The 24,302-nt window shown below is 25.2% G+C and overlaps 1 protein-coding gene across 4 annotated transcripts in view; it reads right to left on the bottom strand.

Moving 5' to 3' along the window:
• Positions 1–11,197: 11,197 nt before the first annotated feature.
• The window catches only part of LOC135922650 (acid ceramidase-like), a 42,173-nt gene continuing 29,068 nt past the window's right edge, over positions 11,198–24,302 (bottom strand). Inside the window, exons 2-7 of one of the 4 annotated variants that reach the window (XM_065457078.1) lie at positions 21,494–21,638; positions 14,353–14,410; positions 13,328–13,494; positions 12,131–12,319; positions 11,559–11,615; positions 11,198–11,459 (exon numbers count right to left, since the gene is read on the bottom strand). In XM_065457078.1, coding sequence (XP_065313150.1) covers positions 11,370–11,459; positions 11,559–11,615; positions 12,131–12,319; positions 13,328–13,494; positions 14,353–14,410; positions 21,494–21,638 — 706 coding nt within the window. In that variant the 3' untranslated portion in view covers positions 11,198–11,369. The remainder of the gene's footprint in view (positions 11,460–11,558; positions 11,616–12,130; positions 12,320–13,327; positions 13,495–14,352; positions 14,411–21,493; positions 21,639–24,302) is intronic. The other 3 variants (XM_065457077.1, XM_065457076.1, XM_065457075.1) reach the window with 3 other exon arrangements.

The raw sequence follows: 24,302 nt of genomic DNA, 5'->3' as shown, positions 1-24,302 counted from the left end.
TATGTTCATCGTCAAACGGAATTAAATAATTCTATGTCTTTAAATTTTATATCGTCAAAGCAAATCAAAAAAAAAATCCTATGCTTTAATTTTGAGTCGTCAAAGGAAATTAGATAATTCAATCTCGTTGAATTTTATGTCGTCAAAGGAAATTGGATAATTCTTTAAATTTAAGTTTTTAAAGAAAACTAGATTATTCTAAATCTCTAATTTTAAGTTATAAAAGAAAATCAGATAATATTATGTCTTTATATTTAAATTATCAAAATAGATCAGAAAATACTATAACATGAAAAAATGTGTAATTCGTATTCAATTTATATACTATAATTTGTAGCATAATAAGCGTATCAAAATATAAATTGGCGTAAAATTGTAAGTTTTAACTTTTACCTTTTGTTAATGTATATATCAGAATAATATTTTACTATATATATTTATTTTTTTTTAAAAAAAAAGAAAAAGACAAGTCATGTCCTTCGAATTTACTTTTTTTTTAAATTTAAGGCAAATTTTGTATGTTTAAATTTTTTTTTTAACAAAAACGTGCCGGGGCACCATAAAAGAAACAAGAAAGAAACAACTTTGTATTTTGGTTTTAAATTACTTTTATTTCTACTTTTAAAAAATAAAATAATAATAATATATGTATAATAATCAACTAGTATATATACTAAAACATTTCAATAGATATTTAAATTAATACTCAATTAACATCAAAATAAATTATTTCACAAATTTGAATAAACAACACAATTAACAGATATATTAATATAAAACCCGGCCGAAGGCCCGCAAATTAGGGGCTATGGGGGGCGTCCCTCCCCCATAAAAAATTTCCTAGGTTGATCTCCCTGAGATTGCAAAGGCTAGCGACGCCCCTGGATCTATTGAGAAAAACTCATTACAAAATGCTCTTTCCATTAATAATTTTTTTTATTCTAATGATGATTCAGTGAATATTTTTAATAATTATGTTAATTAAAAAAAACATTTATTGAATATAACACACCTTTACCATCAAGCGCTCTTGTGGAGCGCTTGTTTAGTAGAATAAACATGTACTTAATGAAAAACGTGGTTGTTTAAATGATGATAATTTAGAAAAAAGTTTATTATTAAAGGCTAATTTAATTATAAATAAATATATTCTAATTGTTATACTTATATTATATTATTCAATTACAATAAATTTATACCATATTTATTTATTTTTTATATTAGTTAATTTTGCATAAATCCGAAATTTAAATAAGAAAAGGATCGTGATCGCGATCGCCTGGGTATAATATTATTAATAATTTTTTATCAAAAATGAATATATGCTTTTTTATTTCAACTTAAAGTGTATGAGCCAAAATAAATCATGGGGATCTTAGAATACCCTTTTATTAAACATTTATTTTATTTTTTATTTATAATTATTTTCTATATAATTATATTTCAGATAATATACTAAATAATATATGTGAACAAAGTAATTTATGCAGTTTTCATCAAATAAATCAATAGCTAAATGTTGAAATGAATTAGAACAATTTTTAGGCATGCATCTTTTTTCTTCTTTAATTAGAGTTCCTTTATATAGACATTATTGGTCTACGGAATTAGCGTTCTCTCAAATTACGGAAACTATGTCTCGTATCAGGTTTCAAATATTGCGAAAATATTTACATTTTAGCGATAATTCTTAACTTATCCAGAGAAATCAAGATGGATATGATAAATGTTTGAAAATTAGACTCTTTATTTCAGGTATTCAAAACAATATGCGAAAAATAGAGATGGAGGAAAGAGTATGTCTTGAAATAATCAACCCATTCAAAGGGCGGAATACTTTAAAATAATATATAAAATCGAAGCCTAACAAATGTGGTATCAAAGTTATTGCATTAGCCAGATCCTCCGGTATTGATTGATTTTAAGATTTATGCGGGAAAGCAAACTAATCCAATACCATCAGAAATAAGGATAAGTGGTGATATAGTTTTTCAATGGCTAAAAATATCCTGAAATTTCAAAATCCTAAACTCTCTTGTGATAACTACTTTTCTTTAATAGCATTGGCTAAAAAATTTAAATAAATCGGTATATTTATGGTAGGAACTATTAGAAGTAATCGGATGAAAGATTGCAATATGTGTGTAAAGTTGATAAAAAAGAAAATATAATAATTGTCAAATGGTATGACAATAAGTTTATACACGTCATCTCATCCTTTGTCGTTGTTTATGTGATAGTAAATGTAAAAAGATAGTCATTAAGTAGCAAAAAATTATTGAAGTACCAAAATTAAATATATTAAAAATATATAATAAAGGTATGGAGGGAGTTGATTTACATAATATGCTTGTTGAATGCCATCGAGTAGATATCAAAGGTAAAAGGTTTTTTCTGGGAATTATTTTTCATCTCATTGATATGTGTGTAGTAAATTCATGGCATCTGTATAGGCGGTAAATATGCCACGAAAAAGAGAACAAATTCATGAACCTATCAAATTGGCAGGCAAAATTAGTAAAAGAAAATCAGGGAAACCTTTAAATGAACCAATAATTTAAAAAAAAATTCTTCTATAATGGATCCTATATCTGATATTGATATGACAATATTAGTCATTAGCCGGATGCCTGCGAAAGGAGGCCAAGATGCAAGTTATGCATACTCCTCAAAATGTGCAAAATGTAATATATAATTATGTTTTAATCTGTCAATAAATTTGGACTGATTTTATTTTATATTTTAAATTATATTAACTTAATTTTTACCTCACGGACTTATTGTATTATTTCTTTTACTTTACATAATATTAAGTTTCATTGATTGTTATCACAAAATTGAATTTGGAAATGTATATATAGACAGGAAATTTATTAGATAGATAGCTGTATTTTAAAATAAATAAATTCAATATAAAACCTTGTCTTATTTCTTGTTGTCTTATACAATAAATCCCACGATATCAGCATGGTGGCAGCGGAGGGATCTATTGTATAAGACAACAAGAAATAAGACAAAGTTTATTTTGAATTTATTTATTTTAAAAGGATAAACCAAAAGATTCATAAAAGAATGTATAATAAAATTACTAATATATTTGGCCTGATCTTATTTTATATTATATTAACTTAATTTTTACCTCACATACTTATTGTATTATTTCTATCACTTTACATAAAATTAATAGTTTCATTGATTGTTATCACTAAATTGAATTTGGAGTATATAGAGACATGAAATTTATTAGATAGAAATAGTTGCAGTTGCATTTTTAAATTAATAAAATTAAATAAATTTCGTCTTGTTTTTGGTTATTTATTTTATTCGCCACAACGTTAGCAATTTCTAGCTTTTTAAGAAGTTAATTTAGATTTAATATTTTACATATTTCTTTTTATTTTATTATTTGGTTCAGCACTATAGTAGTGTAGAATCCCTACGTTCACCATGCTGACGTTGTGGTGGATAAAATAAAATAACCAAAAAACAAGAAGAAATATATTTTGATTTTATTAATTTAAAAATACAACTATCTCCATCTAATAAATTTCATGTCTATATATACTTTAACCAAATTCAATTTAGTGATAACAATAAAAAAAACTATTAATATTATGTAAAGGAAAGAAATAATACAATAAGTCCGTGAGGTAAAAATTAAGTTAATATAATTTAAAATAAAATCAGTCCAAATATATTGACATTCTTCGACCTTCTTATATGTTTCTCGGAATAGTCATAGAACTTGCTTCCAATCGTTTGTTGTACGTCATCCTGTGGTGATCTTCTCGTTCAAATCTTTATTATAAACTCGTCATTTGTTTAGTAATTGGAATAATTTATTGAATGTCGAATATTGAATGGAATGAGAATAATTGCTATATGATAAGTTTCATGTTTTATATTCATATTAACGTTTATGAATATTAAACAGGAAAATTGTTATGTTTTGCTTGTAAATTAATGTTTTTTTTATTTTTAATAAAATACGCTATTTATTAAGTATTTTTCTAAGTCGTGTATGAGATCTTTTACATATCTCATCCACGGACATAATAAAATCTCTAAACCTCTCAGGCTTTTTTATGTTTGAAACGGCCTCAGTGTCAAAATATTAACTATCGCAATACTCAGAACAGCACAACAGGCGTAGCACCAAGCAAATTATTATTATCACATAACACTGGAATAATGGGATCTATAAAAAAGATAACCACGAATATAAAAACAGCTAACAGGGTGATAAATAAAGGAGATAATGTATAGTACAAAACATTTTTTGAAAATAAATGGGACAAAGGTATTGTCACAGGAAAAGAAAATGTTTTTATTCTACAGGATTGATACCGGATACAAAGTAATAGACGTTATTTGAATCAAATAAAAAAAGATCACATGGCATGACCAGTATTGACGATTATGATCAGGACTCATCCGCCAAAATCTTCTTTAAGAAGCGAAAGGTTGAGGTTAATATTTCGACACCGAGACCGGTTCGAACATTAAAAAAACCTGAGAGGTTTAGAGATTTAATCATTTCCGTAAATGAGACATGCAAAAGATCTCAATATACAAACCAGAAAAATACTTAATAAATAGCAGAGACCTGCAAGCCCGGCCCTAATCCCGGCCAGGGCCGTATTTTAAATTTAAAAAAAAACCCGGGCCGGGCCTGATAATTTTTTTTTAAATACTCGGTCCAGGCCGTATTTTTTTAAAAAAATTTATACAACATGAATTATTATATTCGTCAATTAGATATGGTTATAATGATTATTATAGTTATGATTAATATAATGTTTGGTGAAAGTTAACACTAGCTAACACTCATAGTATCTATTACATAATATAATTATAGTTTTCCTGCCTTGGAATAAATACGCAAAGGATTAAATACATTATTATATAATATATGTTATATTTTTTATTAATTAAAATATCATTTTTATTTTTTTTATAAATACATAGTATATTCTCAAAATATTATTTAAACAAATTTTTTATAGTATCAATTTGTAATATACTAAATATCTGTTTAGAATAAAAAAAAAAATTAGTGTTGTTAAACGGCTCGTTTTGAGCCTATTTTTAAAAACGGCTAACTCAGTTTTTTATCCAGAAAAATATATGCAAGCTTGATTTTGCTCATAGAAGGAGCAAAGATCTAGACATATAGTATAGTAATTTCGAAGTTTAGTCAATATTTTTCTGGCGAAAATATTGAGTCAGCCGTTTTTAAAAATCGGCTCAAAACGAGCCGTTTAACAACATTAGCTAATATGCTTGCTTATTAAATGATAATACTCGCCGAAAAGTATGATAAAATACCAAATAGGTAAATTTTTTGTATATACCAGGTCGAATATAATTTTAAAAAATTCCGAGCCGGGCCTAAAATTTTTTAAACCCGGACCGGGCCGTTTGAAAAAAAAATCCGGGCCGGGCCGAAATTTTTTTAATCCGGGCCTTGTAAATAGTACCTCTGCAGGTCTCTGATAAATAGCTTATTTTTTAAAAAAAATATTAATTTACAAGCAAAACAAAACAATTTTCCTGTTTAATATTCATAAACGTTAAAATGAATATAAAACGCGAAACTAAAATACATATAAAACGCCAAACTTATCATAGAGCAATTATTCTTATTCAATTTAATATTCGACAAATTCATTCTATTATTCCAATTCATTTCTATATTCGATAAATTCCTTTTATTATTCTCATTCCATTCAATATTCGACATTCAATAAATTATTCCAATTACTAAACAAATGACGAGTTTATGATAAAGATTTGAACAAGATCATCACAGGATGACGAACAACAAACGATTGGAAGCAAGTTCTACGACTATTGCGAGAAACATAAGAGAAGGTCGAAGAAAGAAAACAAAGGGGAGAATGTCAATATATTTGGTCTGATTTTATTATTTATTTTAAAATAAATTAACTTAATATTTACCTCAAGGACTTATTGTATTATTTCTTTCACTTTACATAATATTAATAGCTTCATTGATTGTTATCACTAAATTGCAGAGTTGTTAATCGCTACTTTTAAAAGTAGCGCGCTACCACTATCGCTATTTGTCAAAAAAATTAGCGCGCTACCGCTATCGTTATTTATCAAAAAAAGTAGCTCGCTATTAGCTATTATTTTTCAAAAGTAGCTTTAGCTACTATTTAAGCTACTTATTATAATATAAATTTAGAAACAAATTTGTTTTATTTTTTGCTTATAATGTTATTGTATAATAAATATATAAAAATCAACATTTATAAATATTAAAATATAGTTAGTTTTGATTATAAAAAAAATTTATGTAATAAAAATAAATATTTTTGGTAATTTGTTGCATTTTATAAGTTTTTACCTAGTGTTATGTGTCCAACTATGCCGTGGTACATATATTTGATATCTCTGATAACTCTACTATTATAGCATCTTTCATCACTTTAAAATTATCTGCTATTTTATTCATTAGTGTCTGGCGACATAAAATTGTTGTACCAGAGGATAGAGTTTTAGTCATCAAGGTAAATGATGGATTATCAACCAAGGACATTAACTGAACTGATCAATTATAAAATCAACAATAACTTTATCAGCCAATTTTTGAGAAATATTGGCATTTGGATTATTAATTAATTTGATTTGAATTAGTCTTTTTGGATGTAGAGTCGCCTATACCAAAATTATTTAAATGTTTCTCTATTTCCTTAAAGTTATTGGTATGAACAGTCTTATAAAATAAATACTATTAGAATGTAAAAATGACAATTTACCTTTTGGTGTTTCTTGAGGTTAAAACTGGATTGATTTGAGGAAATATTTTTTTTACATTTTAAACAAATAAATTTGAAGCCAGTTTTGGTTATTATATTTTTTAAAAAAATTTCAAATCTAGGGAATGGAAAATTTGTATTATAGTTTTAAAAATATTTTCTTCCCTGGTATTTCCCATTCCATTAATATCATTGTCTGGATCACTTTCAACGATTTGGGTATCCATAGACGATGACATTTTAAATTATTAACCAGTGATTTAGGTTTATAATACAAATGAAAATATAAATTACAAATTGAAGATAAATTTCAAAATTAAATAATAAATCATAAAAATTATAATTAATTATGATATTATTTTTAAATTTTCATGTTTATACTTGCCTTCATTATATTTTTTAAAAAAAGTAGCGCGCTAAAAAATTAAATAATTACAAAAAAAGTAGCCGCTTAGCTATATCTACCAAAAAAATTAGCGCGCTATAACAACTCTGCTAAATTGAATTTGGAAAAGAATATATATTTATATGAAATTTATTAGATAGAGATAGTTGTATTTTAAAATAAAACAATAAATCCCACGAAATCAGCATAATCAATATAGAAATTGTTTTCGAGATTTTCATAATAAATAGATATTTATATTTTTTTGTATTACAATATGCCTGACGATGTCACATTGCATTATCATTTTTTTTACCTGTCTATTTAAAATTAAAGTTGGAAAAAAATTTGATCTATGGAGTGTATAAATGAATGATTTATAGAAAATTTTTTTTTTTAAAATTACTAAAAAGTTAGGCGTCAAAGGGTTAAATTTAATTATAATTATTAAAATCAAGGAGGATAGCAAATTAATTTATTAAAATATTAGATACTCAATAATCATTGTAAAATAAAAAAAGAAAATTATAAAGTAAAGAAAACTAAAATATAAAGTAAAAATTGTAAAACTTTATTCTTCTTTCTTTACATCTTCGATTTATCACTAAAATCTATAAACTATCAATAATAATTTCACATAATTGTCATTTGATATGATTACAATATAAACATTTCAATTAACCTTTATAATATTGATATTCGAATTAATTGTCTTTCAAATAATTATACAATAACTTTTATTTTCTCATGTCTTTAAATTCTATTTCAAATGCATGTGCCCACTAAAAAAGCTTTATATTGGAAACCTTTAATTTTAAAAAATAATCATTTTGATTCAAAGCCACATCCTATTCTATATAATAGTGATCAGGAATAAAAATAAAAAAGTCAGAGATATTAACATTAGGTCTGTAATTTAAAAATAGTAAAAAATAATATTAATTAAAATTATAGAATTATATTTTTACTCATGATATTAAATATTATAATTCAGATTTAACTTAATTTTCATTATATAAAGATTGTTAAAGGTTTAAGAAAATTAAAATATAATTATTAGAAAAAACAAAAATGATATTAATAAATGATTGTACATATACGTTATTTTTGCTGAACAAAAATTTACATGAATTTTAAATTTATGTTATTTTATATTATAAAATATATATAATCATAATCAGTTGTAAATTAAAACGCTCTTTTACTAATACAAATCAATTTTTTTTATAAATGTCCCTTCTTGTTGAATTTTTAGTTACTTTATTTTCTTATTATAAAAATTGCTTATATATTTTTAATTTTCTATATTATTCATTAAATTCTGAATTTTTAAAAAATAATCAATTTTTCTATATTAACGATTTAAATAAAAAATAAAAAAATTCATAAACACATGAAATATTTAACGTTAAAACTTTTATAAACAAAGATTTATTAAAATAAAGGTTGCTATTTTGATGGCTGCAAAATAAAAAACGTTTTTATATAATTATAGAATTGGGCGTTGAGCAGTTTGTATTAATATAAATCTATGACTTCGACAATTTTAATATTTTATACTAGATGATTTGGGTTTAAAAATTTTGATATACTAAAAATTAAATAATAAAATATAAAATTATAAATAATTTATATTTCAATTTTCGTGTGTAGAGTTATAGCTATTTAGTATAGTTGGGTAAGGCTAAAAAAAATCGGCTAAACCAAGTTTTAGCAGAAAACTATCATTATGGCCTGTGGGTTTTTCTTAAAAAGATAGCAGCTGAAATTTGAAGGAAACTCATAAAATTAAACGCCTGAATGTTAACGAATTTTCCCGACAGGCGCCTGAAGACGAATTAGCCGACATTTAGGCATTAGCCTGTGCGTCGACAAACTATCGGCGGGGCGCAATTTTCAAAAAATCGGCGCACCGATTTTTAGCCGCCGTCAACAAAATCGGGGTAAATCGGCGCAGTTATAAATTTTTATAACATAAATTTTTTTAATTGCCTATTATTTAAAAAAAAAACGAATGTACATTATTCTACAGGTATCTCAGCATATTTTTTAATATTTATTTAATAGAGAATTCATTATAAATCCAAAATCGATTTCGTAATTTTATAATTATCATGTATAAAAATTATTTTATTTAAATTTTCGGTATAATAATGATCCCCTTGAATTTAACGTCAATCCAGCGGTAGAGAAAACTCTTTAATTAGATGTGCTAGTCACCCGAATACAAAGAATTTTTTGACGAGCCTGGAAAGATTGGGAAGTTTACTCTTCTTTTCTCTCCAAAAATTTAGAACGTTCATATCTTGTGAATATCGTTTTCTAAGAAAACTGTGGCATTCTTGTTCTAAGTCACCTAACTTGGAATCATAATTTATATTTGTTGAATGTTTATTTGCCAATTTTGTCAAATAACTTAAATTTAATAATTCACCTTAATCCATTAGCTATATTTACTACCTGATTATCATCATTCTCTATATGTTTAAGATGTTTTATTATAAATTCCAAAGCTGAACAATTTTGCTCTATTTGACACAATTGTCAATTTTTGAAATCTTGGATCTAAAAGAGAAGCCAATACCTAGATAATTTTAAATAAAAAATAAAAGAATATACTTATATATTATTACTTACAGATTACACACCGAAAATCGTAACGCAAGTTTTTTTTTAGCATATTATCCTTAAGTGAAATGATTTCAGAACTATCACTATCATTTACTATTAAATTTGTTTCAATTTCATTCTAAAAAGTAACGACAAGTTTAAAGTAGGCCCTTTTTGTACTGAAAAAATTTGACAGTTTCTTTAAATTGTGAAAGAAATGCTAATCGTTTCTACCAGCTCAGATTCATAATTTGATAATTTTAGAAAGTGGTTCCCTTTTCTTTTCAAAACATTATTAATTAAATTCTTATTTAATCCAGATATGCTTTCTAGCATAATTAATATGATGCCAACGTGTTGGGACATTTAATTTTAAAGTTTTCAAATGCGTGGAATTATTGTTATTATTATCATTGGAATTGCCAATTTGAAAACGGGCATCCGGGTATGGATCAATGCTGGTTTAATCTATTGTACTTACACATTTTTTTGTCTTTCTCGAATTCAAATTCAACCTGTGCAGTTTTATATCTTAGAGCAGTAATAATTTCTCTAATTCTTTTGCAAAAAAATTTCCAGACTATGGATTTTATATTATCCAGAGTTAGGATACTAAAATTATTTATAGAATTATTAAATGTAGATGCATCCATTTTAAAAAAGTGTAAAATTTTGGTAACTTTTGGAATTTTAGATTTTTATGACGTCAAATAATTATGATTTTAAAATAGTAGAAAATAAAAATTCATCAAAACCCTGATTGACATTTAAAAAATTACAACAGTGATGTTGATTAATTATTAGAGTAAAAAGGTATGAAATATGAAAGAAAATTCTGCGCCGGCCGTGCGCCCTCGATATAAAAATAGGCGGCGCGCCGGCGTGATTTTCTTAAACGGCGGCGTTTTTGGCGTAATCAAAAAAGGGGCGCACAGATCTAGGCATTACCCAACTATACTATTAGCTACCTTATTTAAAAAAGTACCAAATTTTCGTATTATTTTATTTCTATATATCATATAAGTCGTTTTATTTGTGATTGAGATAATCATAATTTTTAATCTTTTGAACTTAAATTTTTTTAAAAAAAATGTATATTCAAATGTAGCCTATATATTTTCAGCTTAAAATACATATTTCTCGTTATAACATTTTCCGCATATAATGTTCAAAATTTTTTTCCCTTGAGAAAAATTATATCGAAGTTTTACTGTAATTTTATTAATAATATATATGTATTCGTAATGATTTTATTAATAATATAAAATGCATTCTAATAAATGCGTATAAATTAAATGCACAGATTTCAATTGATCAGTAAAAATTTTCATATACATTTCAAATTAATAGTCATTAATACTATATAAATTTGTTGGCATGACAAAATAAATTTAATGAAAGTTTTACAACCGTTTTTTTTCTATTAGAAAGCAGTGTTAAAAAGTAATAACAAGTAATAATAAGAGAATCAAAAATAAACAATTATGCATTATTATAGATAATACTGTTCTCTAAAATAAAATTCATTTAATATTATAAATTATATAGAATTGTTAGAACAATCATTACACTAGTCGTGGTGAAAATTTTCACCAAGGTGGACATGGATTAGGACATTCTCTTAAGTAAGTTTCGATGGTACCAGCTTTGACATTCATAAGAGAAGAATATACGGTTAACTTATATTTTTACAAAAGAAATATCAATATTATGAATAATAAAGGTGATACAGATTAAAAATTTAGTAATCATATAAAAATTAAAAAAGTTTTTCTTACTTTGTTTAAAACTGGTTGAGTAGAGAGTACGTCATAGAGGGTTGAAAAATTTATCGTCTATCAATAATATATGTAATAAAAATGTGTTTAAAAAGAATTAAATATCTATTTTAATGGTCAAAAAATATATATTTGTTTGGACCTAATAGAAATAATAATAAATAATAAAATTCTAATAATAAAAATTTGAATTAGCGTAGTTAAAAAGAAAGTGATAAAAAATTGTCACATCTCTTTATTTAGCCCATGAAAAATAAATTTTCTTATCCTATTACATGAAAATAAAGAACCTATATATTTCCATAGTTGTTAAAAGATCTAAGATATAAAAATGTGGTATATGTATCTGTATCTAGATAGATTTTTGATTAAAACATCTGTATCTAGATATTATTTTAGACGATGTATCTGTATCTAGATCCATTTAAAAAGTATCTTTTAACAACTCTATATATTTCCATATCCATGAGACCTGAATTCGATAATAAATTAAAATAAAATTTACAATTTAATCAATAACATTTCACATATACCAAAACAATATTATGTAATATTGTATGGAAAATCAATACCCCTGTTTGCTTGGTATATTTTAGGCAGTTAATAGCGGGTGTCCTTCTATCATCGACGAAAAAAGGCTTTTTCCACCAATCGTAATTAGTCTCCAACAAGTACCAATTGGGCGCCCTAGATGAATTATGCCAAGCAGATAGATTTCGATCATTTACCATCTGCATTCTAGAACGTGTTATAACATTGGCCTGAGCGTTTTATGTTATATATATATTTCTAGACTTAATCATAATTGTAATTTAGAAGAAAAACACTTCAAACTAATATATAGAAGCCTACAAAACCCGACCCATGGGTTGAGTAAAGAAATTGTGGTTATATTTATTCAAAATTTAATCAGTAATATTATTTATGTTCAGGTTAAGGGAATTTGTTTTTAAAAATAATTTGTGTTGGGTAGGTTTTCTCTAAAAAACAGAGACCTTCGTGGGCCTTAATTTTTTGTCAAACCCAGCCCAGTTATTAAAAAAATTTTTAGGTCCAAACCCGGCTCATATCCAAAAAATAATTTATTATATTTCATGAAAATAAACAATATTTAAGTGTATTTAGGCAATCATTTAATTTAAAGATTAAAATTTATTATTATTAGAAAAGAATGGCAATATATTTTTTTAAGTTAACAACTGTTTTAAATAAGCTAAATTTAAATTAAAAAATTTAGGCCCAAGCCCATAAAGAAATTTTAAAAACCCAGACCTGCTAGAAAATATATTATGGGCCGGGTATGGATCTATTGATCGTAGGGCCTGTAAAGGTCTCTGTGAAAAAATCTTCTCTTGCAGGTTTCTAAAATATATTTAGCCTCCAAAAAACTAACCCAAGTGAACTTTCTTAATAGGATTTTTAGAGATGGCAATGTATGTTAGAACCTTATTTAGCCTGCAGGATAAAATTTGAACATCAAGTAGATTTATCAAAATTTTAAAAAGCATAATTGTCAATGTTTTTTATTAAAGATTAAATGGTGCAGAGACTTTTGACTATCATGTTTTTTTAAAATATCATACTAATAAAAAAATTAATTCTTTGTTTGGAAATAATAAAAGAAAAATTGCAGGAAACATGTCTCTGCTTTGATAAAACTTTCCATCTGGAAATAGCATATGATATAGATTTTTTTTTAAAACTACGTAACGAATGGTTTGTGGTAAAAAAAATAACTCTAAATAATTTTTTTTAAAAAATGAATTAACTTGCGTTTTATCAAGACCGCCTATGATAAAATAAACGGGAGCTATTAGGGGCGCCAACTTAAGCTGTTCCCTGGCTTCCTGGAAAGAAAGAGCATTCGCCATTAGGTCCCTCGTGAAAAATGATAGCCAATTCATTTCCCTACACCCAATGAGCCATAAAAGTATACCTTACATTATTTAACGATTAAATCATTTATATAAATAATGATAAAATAAGTAAAGATTAAGTTAGCTATTTTCGACTATGCCGTAGCATATAAAAATGTCAATGGCTGATAGCCGTGGTCATTAAAATTATATAAATATACGATTAAAGACAAAGCCAATTTCAAATGTTCTAGACGAAGTGTGTTCTTTTTAAATTCTGTGCCATATCTAGCCATGACTTTTAATTTTGCATAAAAATATTCTATTTCTTTCATGTTTCTTTTAATAGGTCTGGTTATTTATTTGAAATATTGGGAAAAAAGAAATTATTAATATTTGGATTTAAAAAAATAACAAATTTTTAACAAAAGGGCAAAATACTTTATAGGACCCCCCCCCCCCCCCAAAAAAAAAAAAAGAAGGGACAAATTATGTAAAAAAAATAAGTTTCCAATTTTTTGTTATTTATAGATTACTTTTTACCATCGTTCTTTTTTTAAATTATATGAGTATTTGGAGTTAGTCAAAACCTATACATTATTTTGTTCATCCTTCATTTAAATGACTAATTATACCATATATTTCTTTTTACTTAATATTTCCATATATTTGGTGTAAAAAACATGATAAAAAATAAATGCACAAAAAATTTAAAACTAAAAAAAACTTTTATCCAGACTCATTTAAGGTTATGGCTATTAGTCGTAATTATTTAAATTTAGCCATATCTCTGGCTAAACTATGCCGTTTCCTCATCCATTCTATAAGGTAATTATGTGTGCTTTATAAATAATGATATAAAAATTAAAACTCAATTGCAACATTTGATTTTAAAAAATTATATTATAATAAAATAGAATATTCCAGAAAAATTAAACCTACAAATCCACCACCGTCCGTTGTAAAGCGTTCATTAACGGTGAGCGAAAACTTTCCCTATGAGAAAATAACATAAGAATAGTGTCATTAGCAAATGCCTTAATTTTCAATACAAATATAGAAATTTTAAAAAAAAACTTTAGCCCGTGTTGAGCTTATCATTTTGTATCATCTAAAACCGAGCGGAAGTGGTTCATATTTGGCAGATCTCTTCAAGGTTTCCTATCCAAAATAAGGTCAATCAAAAAAGAAGGGGAAGGACGTTTCTACCCTCAGAAATTTGTTTGAATTAATATCATTTTTAGCTTATAACAAATTTATCCCTACACTACCCCCCACCCCTTCCAAAAATGAATAGTGTGTAACTATAAATAATAGTGCTGTAAACGAACGCGTTCAAATGAAGTTAGTTTTTGTGATAAAAATGATGAACGGCGTTCCTTTTATCTTTGATGAACTTTAAACGTGAACGTGTCCCTTTTTTTGACGAACGCGTTCGAATTTAAGGTTCTTTCAATTTTAAAAACACTTTTTATTATGTTATTTGAAAAATTTAATATTAATCCGAATTTTTTTAGAAAAAAATCTAATATTTTTTAATCAGCTTTTTTTCCTTTTTAACATTTCAATTTTTTTAACAAGCCATTATTATAGTTTACAACCTATATTGAAGGAACTAATTCAATACTTACCAAATGTAAAATGCCTAAAAAGTATTATATCAGTTTCATCTTCAAGTTCCACTTTAAAGCGACATATTGTAATATTAATTATTTTATTTTATACAATATAATTAAGTAGCCAGTTAACAATTTATTTTAGATTGTTCAAGTAAAAATCATTAAATTTTATATATAATATACATAGATAGAAAATGGTTGATATCATTTAGAATTTATTTTTAATGTCAATTTTTGAAATTATAATATAATCACTATTATAATCAACGATTTTATATTTTAATTGTTGAACACAATTTGAAGTATAAATTTATTGTAGAAAATTAACTTTTATATGATATATAAAAGTTATAAAAATAATTTCTTTGAATCTACTATACCTAGGATTTTATATTTTTATTTACAATATAAAAATGCTATAAATGACAAATTTAAAATTTTTATAAAAATATTTAATATGAGGAAGTTAGAGGATGAATTGGAGGAGGATAACTTATCCCAATTTTTTAAAGCGGACAAAACAATAAATGTTTTTAATAAATTCCCCTCGTTAAAAAAGTTGTTTATTAAGGCAATTCCCTGATCTGCCCCTGTAGAGAGCGTTTTTAGTATAGCTAATGCCGTATTAACATTCAAGCGTTCTATCGGATAAAAATTTTGAAAAAACAATTGTTATTAAAAATTAAAAAGAAAATTTTTTTATAAATAAAAATATCTTTTTATTCACTACTTACTATATTATATTATCAAAGAAAACTATATTATTTTTTAATATGGCTAATATATTGTGTTAAAAAATATGACATTTATTTATATTTAAATTTTAAAAAAAATTATCATAAAATTTTGAACGAACGTGAACGCGTTCGATTTTTGTCAATGAACGTTAAACGCGTTCGATTTTTTACAAGAAATGTTTACAGCACTAATAAATAATAATTTTTAACAAATAAATAAGTTACTAATTTTGTAAAAATAAAGCATTTTAGTTATAAAAAAGATTAACCCGGCTATAGACCTGTAATAAATGGGCCCACAGTCTTCTAACAAAATTTGTTGGGAAAAACCCCTTATGGAAAAGCCCCCCCCCCCCAAAAAAAAAATTTGGATTTGCCATGAATAAAAAATGATAAATTATTCACCATTTATATCACAGATTATAACAATAACAAATGAGGGTAGCTGTAAAATTTAAATTTCACATAATATTATCGTCAAATAATCTTAAAATATTTAAGGTTAATATGCGAAAATATTATTGCCGAAAATAGTTGTGAAGATGGTTACCATTAAATATTAATAGATCCTGAAAAATTAAATAACCCATTTATATTTTGAATGACTTATAGATATTTAAGAACAAAACTAGTGGACGTGTATTCCAGATTTTAATAAAATTTACTGGATTTATGATCTAAGATTTACTGAATTTACGATCTAAGATTTATATAATCGTAAATGAATTTATATCATCAAAAAAATCAGCCTAAATTATTTTTGTAAAAGCTGTATTTGTGTTCTCTTATTAATTCTATTATTTTTAGACATAAGTGAATAGGCGTCTCAAGATATAGAGATCATTGCTTTATTACTAATCTTAGTTTTTAGAGGAAAACTGTGCAAAATAATGGACTTCCCTCAAATATTTTGACGTGGAAAGGGGTTTTTCTGAAACGAATTATTTGTAGGCGCTAAAAAAATTTACATCTCCATAGATTCAACATTATGGACACCTTTTTCAAAATTGGTATTTTATTTAGATTATCGATATGCATATTACGAATATGAGTATGGATAATATAATTCATCGAAAATTTTACATATTTTATTTGTCGAATTATTTGAAATTGCTTTATAAAATTATTTTATAATATTCGTAAATATTATTAAATAAAAATATTTGATTTGAAAATTATTCATGAAACTATTCCTATTTAATAATGCGTTCTTAGTGGAGAAAAGAAGAACCTATTACCTTAATTTCCTACACCAACCATTTTGATGTAAAATGACAAAGTATAATAATATCTTAACAATTGATTTATTATGCTAGAAAGAGCAATTTTTACAATTGGCTTAGAGGGGGGTTAGGGAACTGGCTAAGTTTTTAAATTTATAAAACAAATTTATTATATATATCATATGCAATGGCATTTACTATATCTAGAATGAATATTAATTCATTAAAATGCATTGAAGCGTCGCTCAGTACAAATCAGCTGGTGACAAGCCACGTTAATTTTCACATTCGAATTTTTAATAAATAAATGAGGCTGAATTTATTTTAGGTTACCTAAAATTCAAATATAAATTATTTACATGGGAAACCAAAATGGCGTGTCACCAGCTGATTTATATTGTTATACATATGAATGAATGATACGACAGCCTAGGTAGTATTATTGTCATTAATCATACACCATATACATATATTAGGCCACTGGCTATTTTTGATTGTATGCATGTTAAAATTTAATAAAAATCAAACAAAAGAAATTAATTTATTAATTAATATGAAATGGCGTTGTAATTTTATATGATTCAAAATTACATCTACTCATCAAATATCATTAAATGTAGTGCATTTTAAATGCATTCGTTTAAATTGGGCACATTTCCGTTTTTTGACACTTATTTAAATTTTGAAGTTGTAGAATATAGATACAACATCGAAAAGTAAGAATAATTATATTAAATGATACAATAATATTTTTAGCCAATGGAGAAAAATATTGTTAAAAAATTCGCCGAAAATAAAACCTGATGAGAAATTATAAAATCAAGGACATATATACCATAAAAAAACATTTATTGTATGGAACATTTAGCAGTCATTATTTCCATATATAAATATATAAGATTATTAATTATAATAATTTAATTAGCTTAGCTTTAGAGTTCCCGGGTTTTGATACCAGTACTTTATCTCTTAAGAAAATATTAAAGAATTTCTAAGTCCAACTTAATAAGGAGAAACTATGCAGGTCTTCAGGTTCAGAAGGTGGCAAGAATCAATATAAATATCGAAAATATATACATTTTATGCAATGGACTGTTGCTGATGAAGTATTAAAAGGAGCAAAATAAATCTTTGAAATTGAAATATTTTATTATATCCTATTACTACAATTATCTATTATATATATAATCAATTAATATTTTTAAAGAAAATAAATAAAAATTTATACACAATTAATTTTATATAAACAATTTTTAAAATAAAACAATTAGGTTTATCTAATGTGACACAGTACATTTTTTCCAAATTTTAGGTTAAGATTTTAACAATCTGTGTTAGTTGAGCTTATTTAGTAATAAAATAACACAAATACAATCAATATTAAAAAGAAACATTAGAAAATCAAATTGATCAAAAATTTATTTTATTAAAATTATTATACCTGGTGTTTTTTATTTAATTTCAATGAATTAATAACAATAAATATAATCACAAATGTTGGCTATATTATTTCTACAATAAATCAATTTTTAAAAAATATAATATAATAAATTAATCAAAACTTAGCTTTCACTCTACTCAACAGGAACGTTTTCACTTCATTTGAAAAAAAAACAACAAAAAAAGCATGGGGTAATGATGTATAGCGTCATGCAACGTTATGAAAATAATGTGAAAATAATGTGAATATAATATTTAAAAAAATCGAATCGGCCTTTTTTTGATATTTTCCTCTGATCGGCCTCAAAAATCGACATTTTCTCACGGTCTCGTAATGCAACATCCTATACTACCAATAAATAGTAAATATGATAAATTATATTATCGAATGGTAATATGTGAAAAAATTCCTAAAAAATGGACTACAATAAAACTAATATGCGATAAAGTCAAAGCTGTGTACTGCTCAATCTGCCTGGCATTTGCAATAAGTGAAAACACATTCACAACAGTCTCAACAATTTCGATATATGCATTCAGTAATTAAAATACATGATAATTCAAGTGTACATATTAGTGAAATCGAGACCTCCCTCAGAGCATCAAAAAACAAATCATTTGATAATTCAATAAGTGTTCAAATATTAAATAAAAAAAATAGACAAATTTATAACAATGTCTACATAATAAAAGCGAGATAATAAAGTTTTTACGCAAACAAAACTTACCCTCAGAGGATCAAATGCTACTGAAACACTTAGCCACTTGAAAATGAAAATTTGAATCCTGCGAATATCCTGGAAATGTTTCATATTATATCAAAGCATGATCAAATACTCAGAGATCATTTAGAGAAGGCTATTTTAAAGACTCTCTGACAAATTAAAATCGAATTAACAAAGTTATTGATGTAGTTCTTGATCACAGGAATAATAAAAAATAACAATGGTTTAGTTTGCTAATGAATAGTACTCAAGACATTAATGTTTATGATCAAGCAACCATTTACCTATGATATATATAATGGCAAAATAACAGAAAGGCTTTTCGCACTTACAAAAGTTACAAACTCTTCTGGAAAAGGACTTTTTGATATCTTGAGTGAATGCTTTTTAAAACATGGAATTCAAATGATAAATATAATTGGAGAATCATTTGATGGTGCGCGGGGTGAATGTGTTGGGTTGCAAGATCTTATTAGAATTGAGGCCAGGTACTTTGTATATTTTTGGTGTTACAGTTTTATATTAAATCTCTGTATATGTGATTCATGCGATAATATTGAAGGCAAAAATTTATTTGGATTATTGAACAGACTAGCAACTTTCTTTGGTGAATCATATAAAAGGATGGATGCTTGGATGAAACAGAGTAATTCATCTGAAGTTGAGAAAGCTGCAAAAATTAGGTGAGACAAGGTGGTGGACACGTGAAAAAGCCCTTAAATTGATATGGTAAAGAGAGCTTGCTCTCAATAACCATAAATGCACTTCAATTTATAATAGATAATAAATCATTTGAGGCAAAAACCTCGTCAAAAGAGCCATCTTTGGTCAATAATGAATAAAATTTTCCCATAGGCCAGAGTTAAAACTTTTTTAAATGGCCTAAAAAAGATTCCCAAGGGTAAGTAGGCCTAGTTTTATTTTAAAAAACCCAGCCCAAGCTAAATATTTTAAATAAAAAACAATATATTATACTAGCTGATAGTCTGTCAAGAATGATGGGGAATCAAAATATTCACCTGAATTTAATGATGGATGAATCAGATATTTATCTTATGAGGTGATTCAGAAATTTATTTTTATATTGATGAGAGGTTTATTCTAAAATTTTCCATTATTTTTATAAAACATGTTAATAAAGTATATATTTAGTATCTTTAATTTGTGTGCACAATAAAAAGTTTTTTAAACTAAATTTTTATTCATTTATATTTGTAATTTATAATCTAAAAAACATATTCTTGCTAGAAAAGGGTTTTGTGGAGTAATATTAAATAGAGAATAGTTATGCAAACTCTCAGCTAGCAAGAATATATATTTTATATTATATAAATTACAAATATAAATGAATAAAGATTACGTTGAAAAGAGTTTTTAGGTGCACACAAATAAAAATACTAAATGCATACTTATACAAAACCATCTTCTAGCAAGAATACATGTTTTTAAATTATAAATCATAACTACAAATGAATAAAAAATTAGTTTAAATTTTTTTTTATTATGCACATAAATTAAAGATACTAAATATATATTTCATTAACATATTTTATAAAACTAATCGAAAATTTTAAAATAAACCCCTCATCAAAATAAATTTCTGAATCACCACCTCATAAGATAGGAAAATATCTGATTCACTCCCGTCATTCTTGAAGGGCTATCAGCTAGTTAATATATATTTTAATTGACCCATAATAATGTAACAAAAATAAAATAAATTGTATTTCTTTATTTTATTATAAAATTTGAATAAGAAATTAAATAACAAAAGTGACACATCATAACCACATATAAATCTGGATATTATATTTAAAAATAAGAAATATATTTTCAAAACAGTTAACTGATCGTAAGCATTTATAACGGTTCTGTTTTCCTCTTTCATTTTATTATCAAGGTTCGGAAAATTATAACAGTTCCGATGTAACATATTATGGAGGGTTCAAACTAAAAGTTAATTAATATATAAATGCTTTTTAATTTTATATAAACTAAAATCTTGTCCTGAAAAATGTTTCCAAATCTATAAAGCACCCTTCGAACTTCTTAATAGAGAGAGCCCCATAATAAATATATTATACTTTTTATATTATATCTTTTATTATTTTTTAAAATATTATAAGTGAAAATAATATTTAATTTTAAAAAAAATTTATGGAATATAAAAGGTTATAATTTTATATTTTGAGATGCATTACTAAAATGCATATATTGGGTAAATTTAAACATAATAGTGCCTTTAATTTAAAAATGGGAACAAATGGTCTGGTATGTCCCATGGTCAAACTTATATTGAGAATAAAATTATTCATAAAAAAAATAATGAGCATACAGGTTTCATGGCGGTCAAAACTCCTAAGTATCCTACAAAAGATACGGCTTTATATATGGTAACATTGCCCCTCCTGTAATCCAAAGCAACAGTCAATGGCTTGAGAGCTTCCGATATCTTCCAGGTCTTATTAATTGAGTTCCATCTTAAAAAAAATTATAAAAATATTCCAGGCCAATTAACTAAATTTTGCTCATCTCTTATGGGGTTCAAAGCAAATAGACTAAAAATAAGGTAGGTATGAGGAAAGGAGGTGGGGAGGGGGGGGGCTAGTAAAATTAATTAATATTTTTATGTATTAATTTTGAAATTCAAATCATATTAGCAACGATATAACACGATGTCGACAAGTGAGATAAGATCTAAGGTAAGTATATCTGATTAACATATTGATAAATTATTTAAGGAATATTGATGTTAAATATAAAAGAAATGATGAAGATATATAAAAAAAATATTAATAGCTTATTTCAGTATTAACATCAGATAAAATTTAAATAATATGGTTCCATTACGCGATCATAATTGCGTAAATGAAACAATTACGTGGCTAAATTATTTTTATTATATTAATCAAAGTGTTATAGAATGAAAAACGCACACACTTGCCTTCCAGGTTGGGTCGATTCGGCGCAGATCTCAACGATTTATTTAAAAATCACAAATTGATTATTATATATCATTTATAAAATTAAAAGGAGTGTTGATCGTTGAACTATAGTCCTATTAATTATTGCATGTTTATATTTTATTTTGATTAAAATGATATTTCATTAATTATAAACGATTTTATACATTTGAATAAGATCAAATAAAAACTTAATCGAATACCCTGATTTCTTTGGTGGACCAACCAATAATGTTAAGATATTGACACAAAAAAAAATTTAATAATTTTTTTATATTATTGGCTTATTCAGGTTCTATCGATATGCTCGCTCTCCCCTATTTGCAAGATAATATATAAGTATTATTTTTTATATATCATAGGGTTTGTTTAATTCCTAAAAGAGGGCCAATAAATTTAAAATAAACCAGGGCTGAAAATTATTTTTCACAAACCAGGACCAGATAGTGGATTGATTTTTATCTAAAACCTTTCAGAGATGTTTATAGTACCAGAATTATATAAAAGGTTAATTATTATGATTTAGAATTTTCAGTAGTTTCATTACATATATCATGAAATGTATGCTCCAAATTTTATTTAATTTGGTAGAGTAGTTTTTAAGATATAAGCACTTTGTTACTGATCTGGGTCTGTGAAACTCCACTAGAGTATCGTAGGCTTTATTTCGAATTTAGTTAAGATGGGAAATTATTATTTTTTAAATTTTTACTTAATATTTAGAGTTAAATTTTTTTTTCTTTCTTAGAAAATTTTGGCACATGTTATAATTATCCTGAACATTTTTTATCAACGCATAATAAATTGTAATCAAATATATATAATCTCCATAATCAAAACATGATCGTTTTCGCATCATCTTAAAGTATAAAAATTTAAGACTATATATTATAATGTTAATTTTTTAGTACCAGTATGACCCAAAGATACCAAACACTTTATGTCAACACAATTACGAGTTTTGTTAATTATTAAAACATTTTGATGATAATAAAACTCAAGAATTTTCAAAATTAATGCAATAGGGGAAATGTGCTATAAATGGCCATGTGTGAAGACTGACCACCAACTTTTTATCTATTTGACCAATTTCTCTCATAATTGATCAAAATGTGTATAATTATGATATGTATTACTTAAGTTCATTTATTGAATAATGCTATTAAAAAAATATTTCAAATAAACTGTTTTTAGTACCTCTTCCTGGAAAAATCACGTTACACATTTTTTTTGTTTGGTGAAAAGTGAAAAGATTACTAATTTAGATTACTGATATTTTATATAAAAATTATCCTTAGACATTTAGCATTGCCACAATTCGCACCATCACATATTCATATTAAAATCTCTTGCAAAACAACATTTGGTGAAATAAAATGATGAACAAGCTTAAGAATGTTTAGTAAAATGATAATTAAGATATTAATTTATAATATTATCATTAAATAGATGTGGTACTAAAATGAGATTTTAATACTAATTAAATTAGTGTATAATTAATTTTTTATATAGCTAAAAATGTAGAAATATTAATATAGGTCTTTTACAAGAATTTCATATTTATAATAAAATTCTTAAATAATATATTATGGCCAGTTAACACATAGTATATGGCCAGTCAATGCATAGTATGTATTGACTGGCCAGAAAAACAACTTTTACATAATAAAGTTTAATATTTAGGCTACACATTGATATAAAATTTATTTGGTTAAACATAATTTTAATACCTTTTTTCAAAAAGCAAAAACATGGCCATTCATGGCACATTCCCCTACTTGATTTTATTTGTCCAATAGATAATGGATTCATGGCTCATGTAAGATCTTTATTATTAAATTCATAACAGTCTTGAAAATTTTATCAATACCATACCAATTTTATGAAAATGAATAATATATTGGTTATCCTTTAATGTTACTTTTAGGTTTTTGATTGAATTATTAATACTATATATCAGAATTATAATTATTTTATTTTTGTTATAATTAATATTGTTATTAACAAATTAAATGTTTCATTATTTAATTGTTTAAACAAATCCATTTTGGTTTTATCAATAATGATTATAGAAATGTCACTCTGATATTAAATATTTGCATAATGGATAACCATCAATATTTAACTTCAGAGCAATGTAATGTTTAAAAATTATTTATTGTAATAAAAAAAAATTTTGAT

Source organism: Gordionus sp. m RMFG-2023, chromosome 1 (genome assembly GCF_954871325.1).
Source record: "Gordionus sp. m RMFG-2023 chromosome 1, tfGorSpeb1-WG-v2, whole genome shotgun sequence".
NCBI classification, from domain to species: Eukaryota; Metazoa; Nematomorpha; class Gordioida; order Chordodea; family Parachordodidae; genus Gordionus; species Gordionus sp. m RMFG-2023.
The sequence above is the reverse complement of the archived record's forward strand: the minus strand, read 5'-3'. Positions and strand labels throughout refer to the sequence as shown.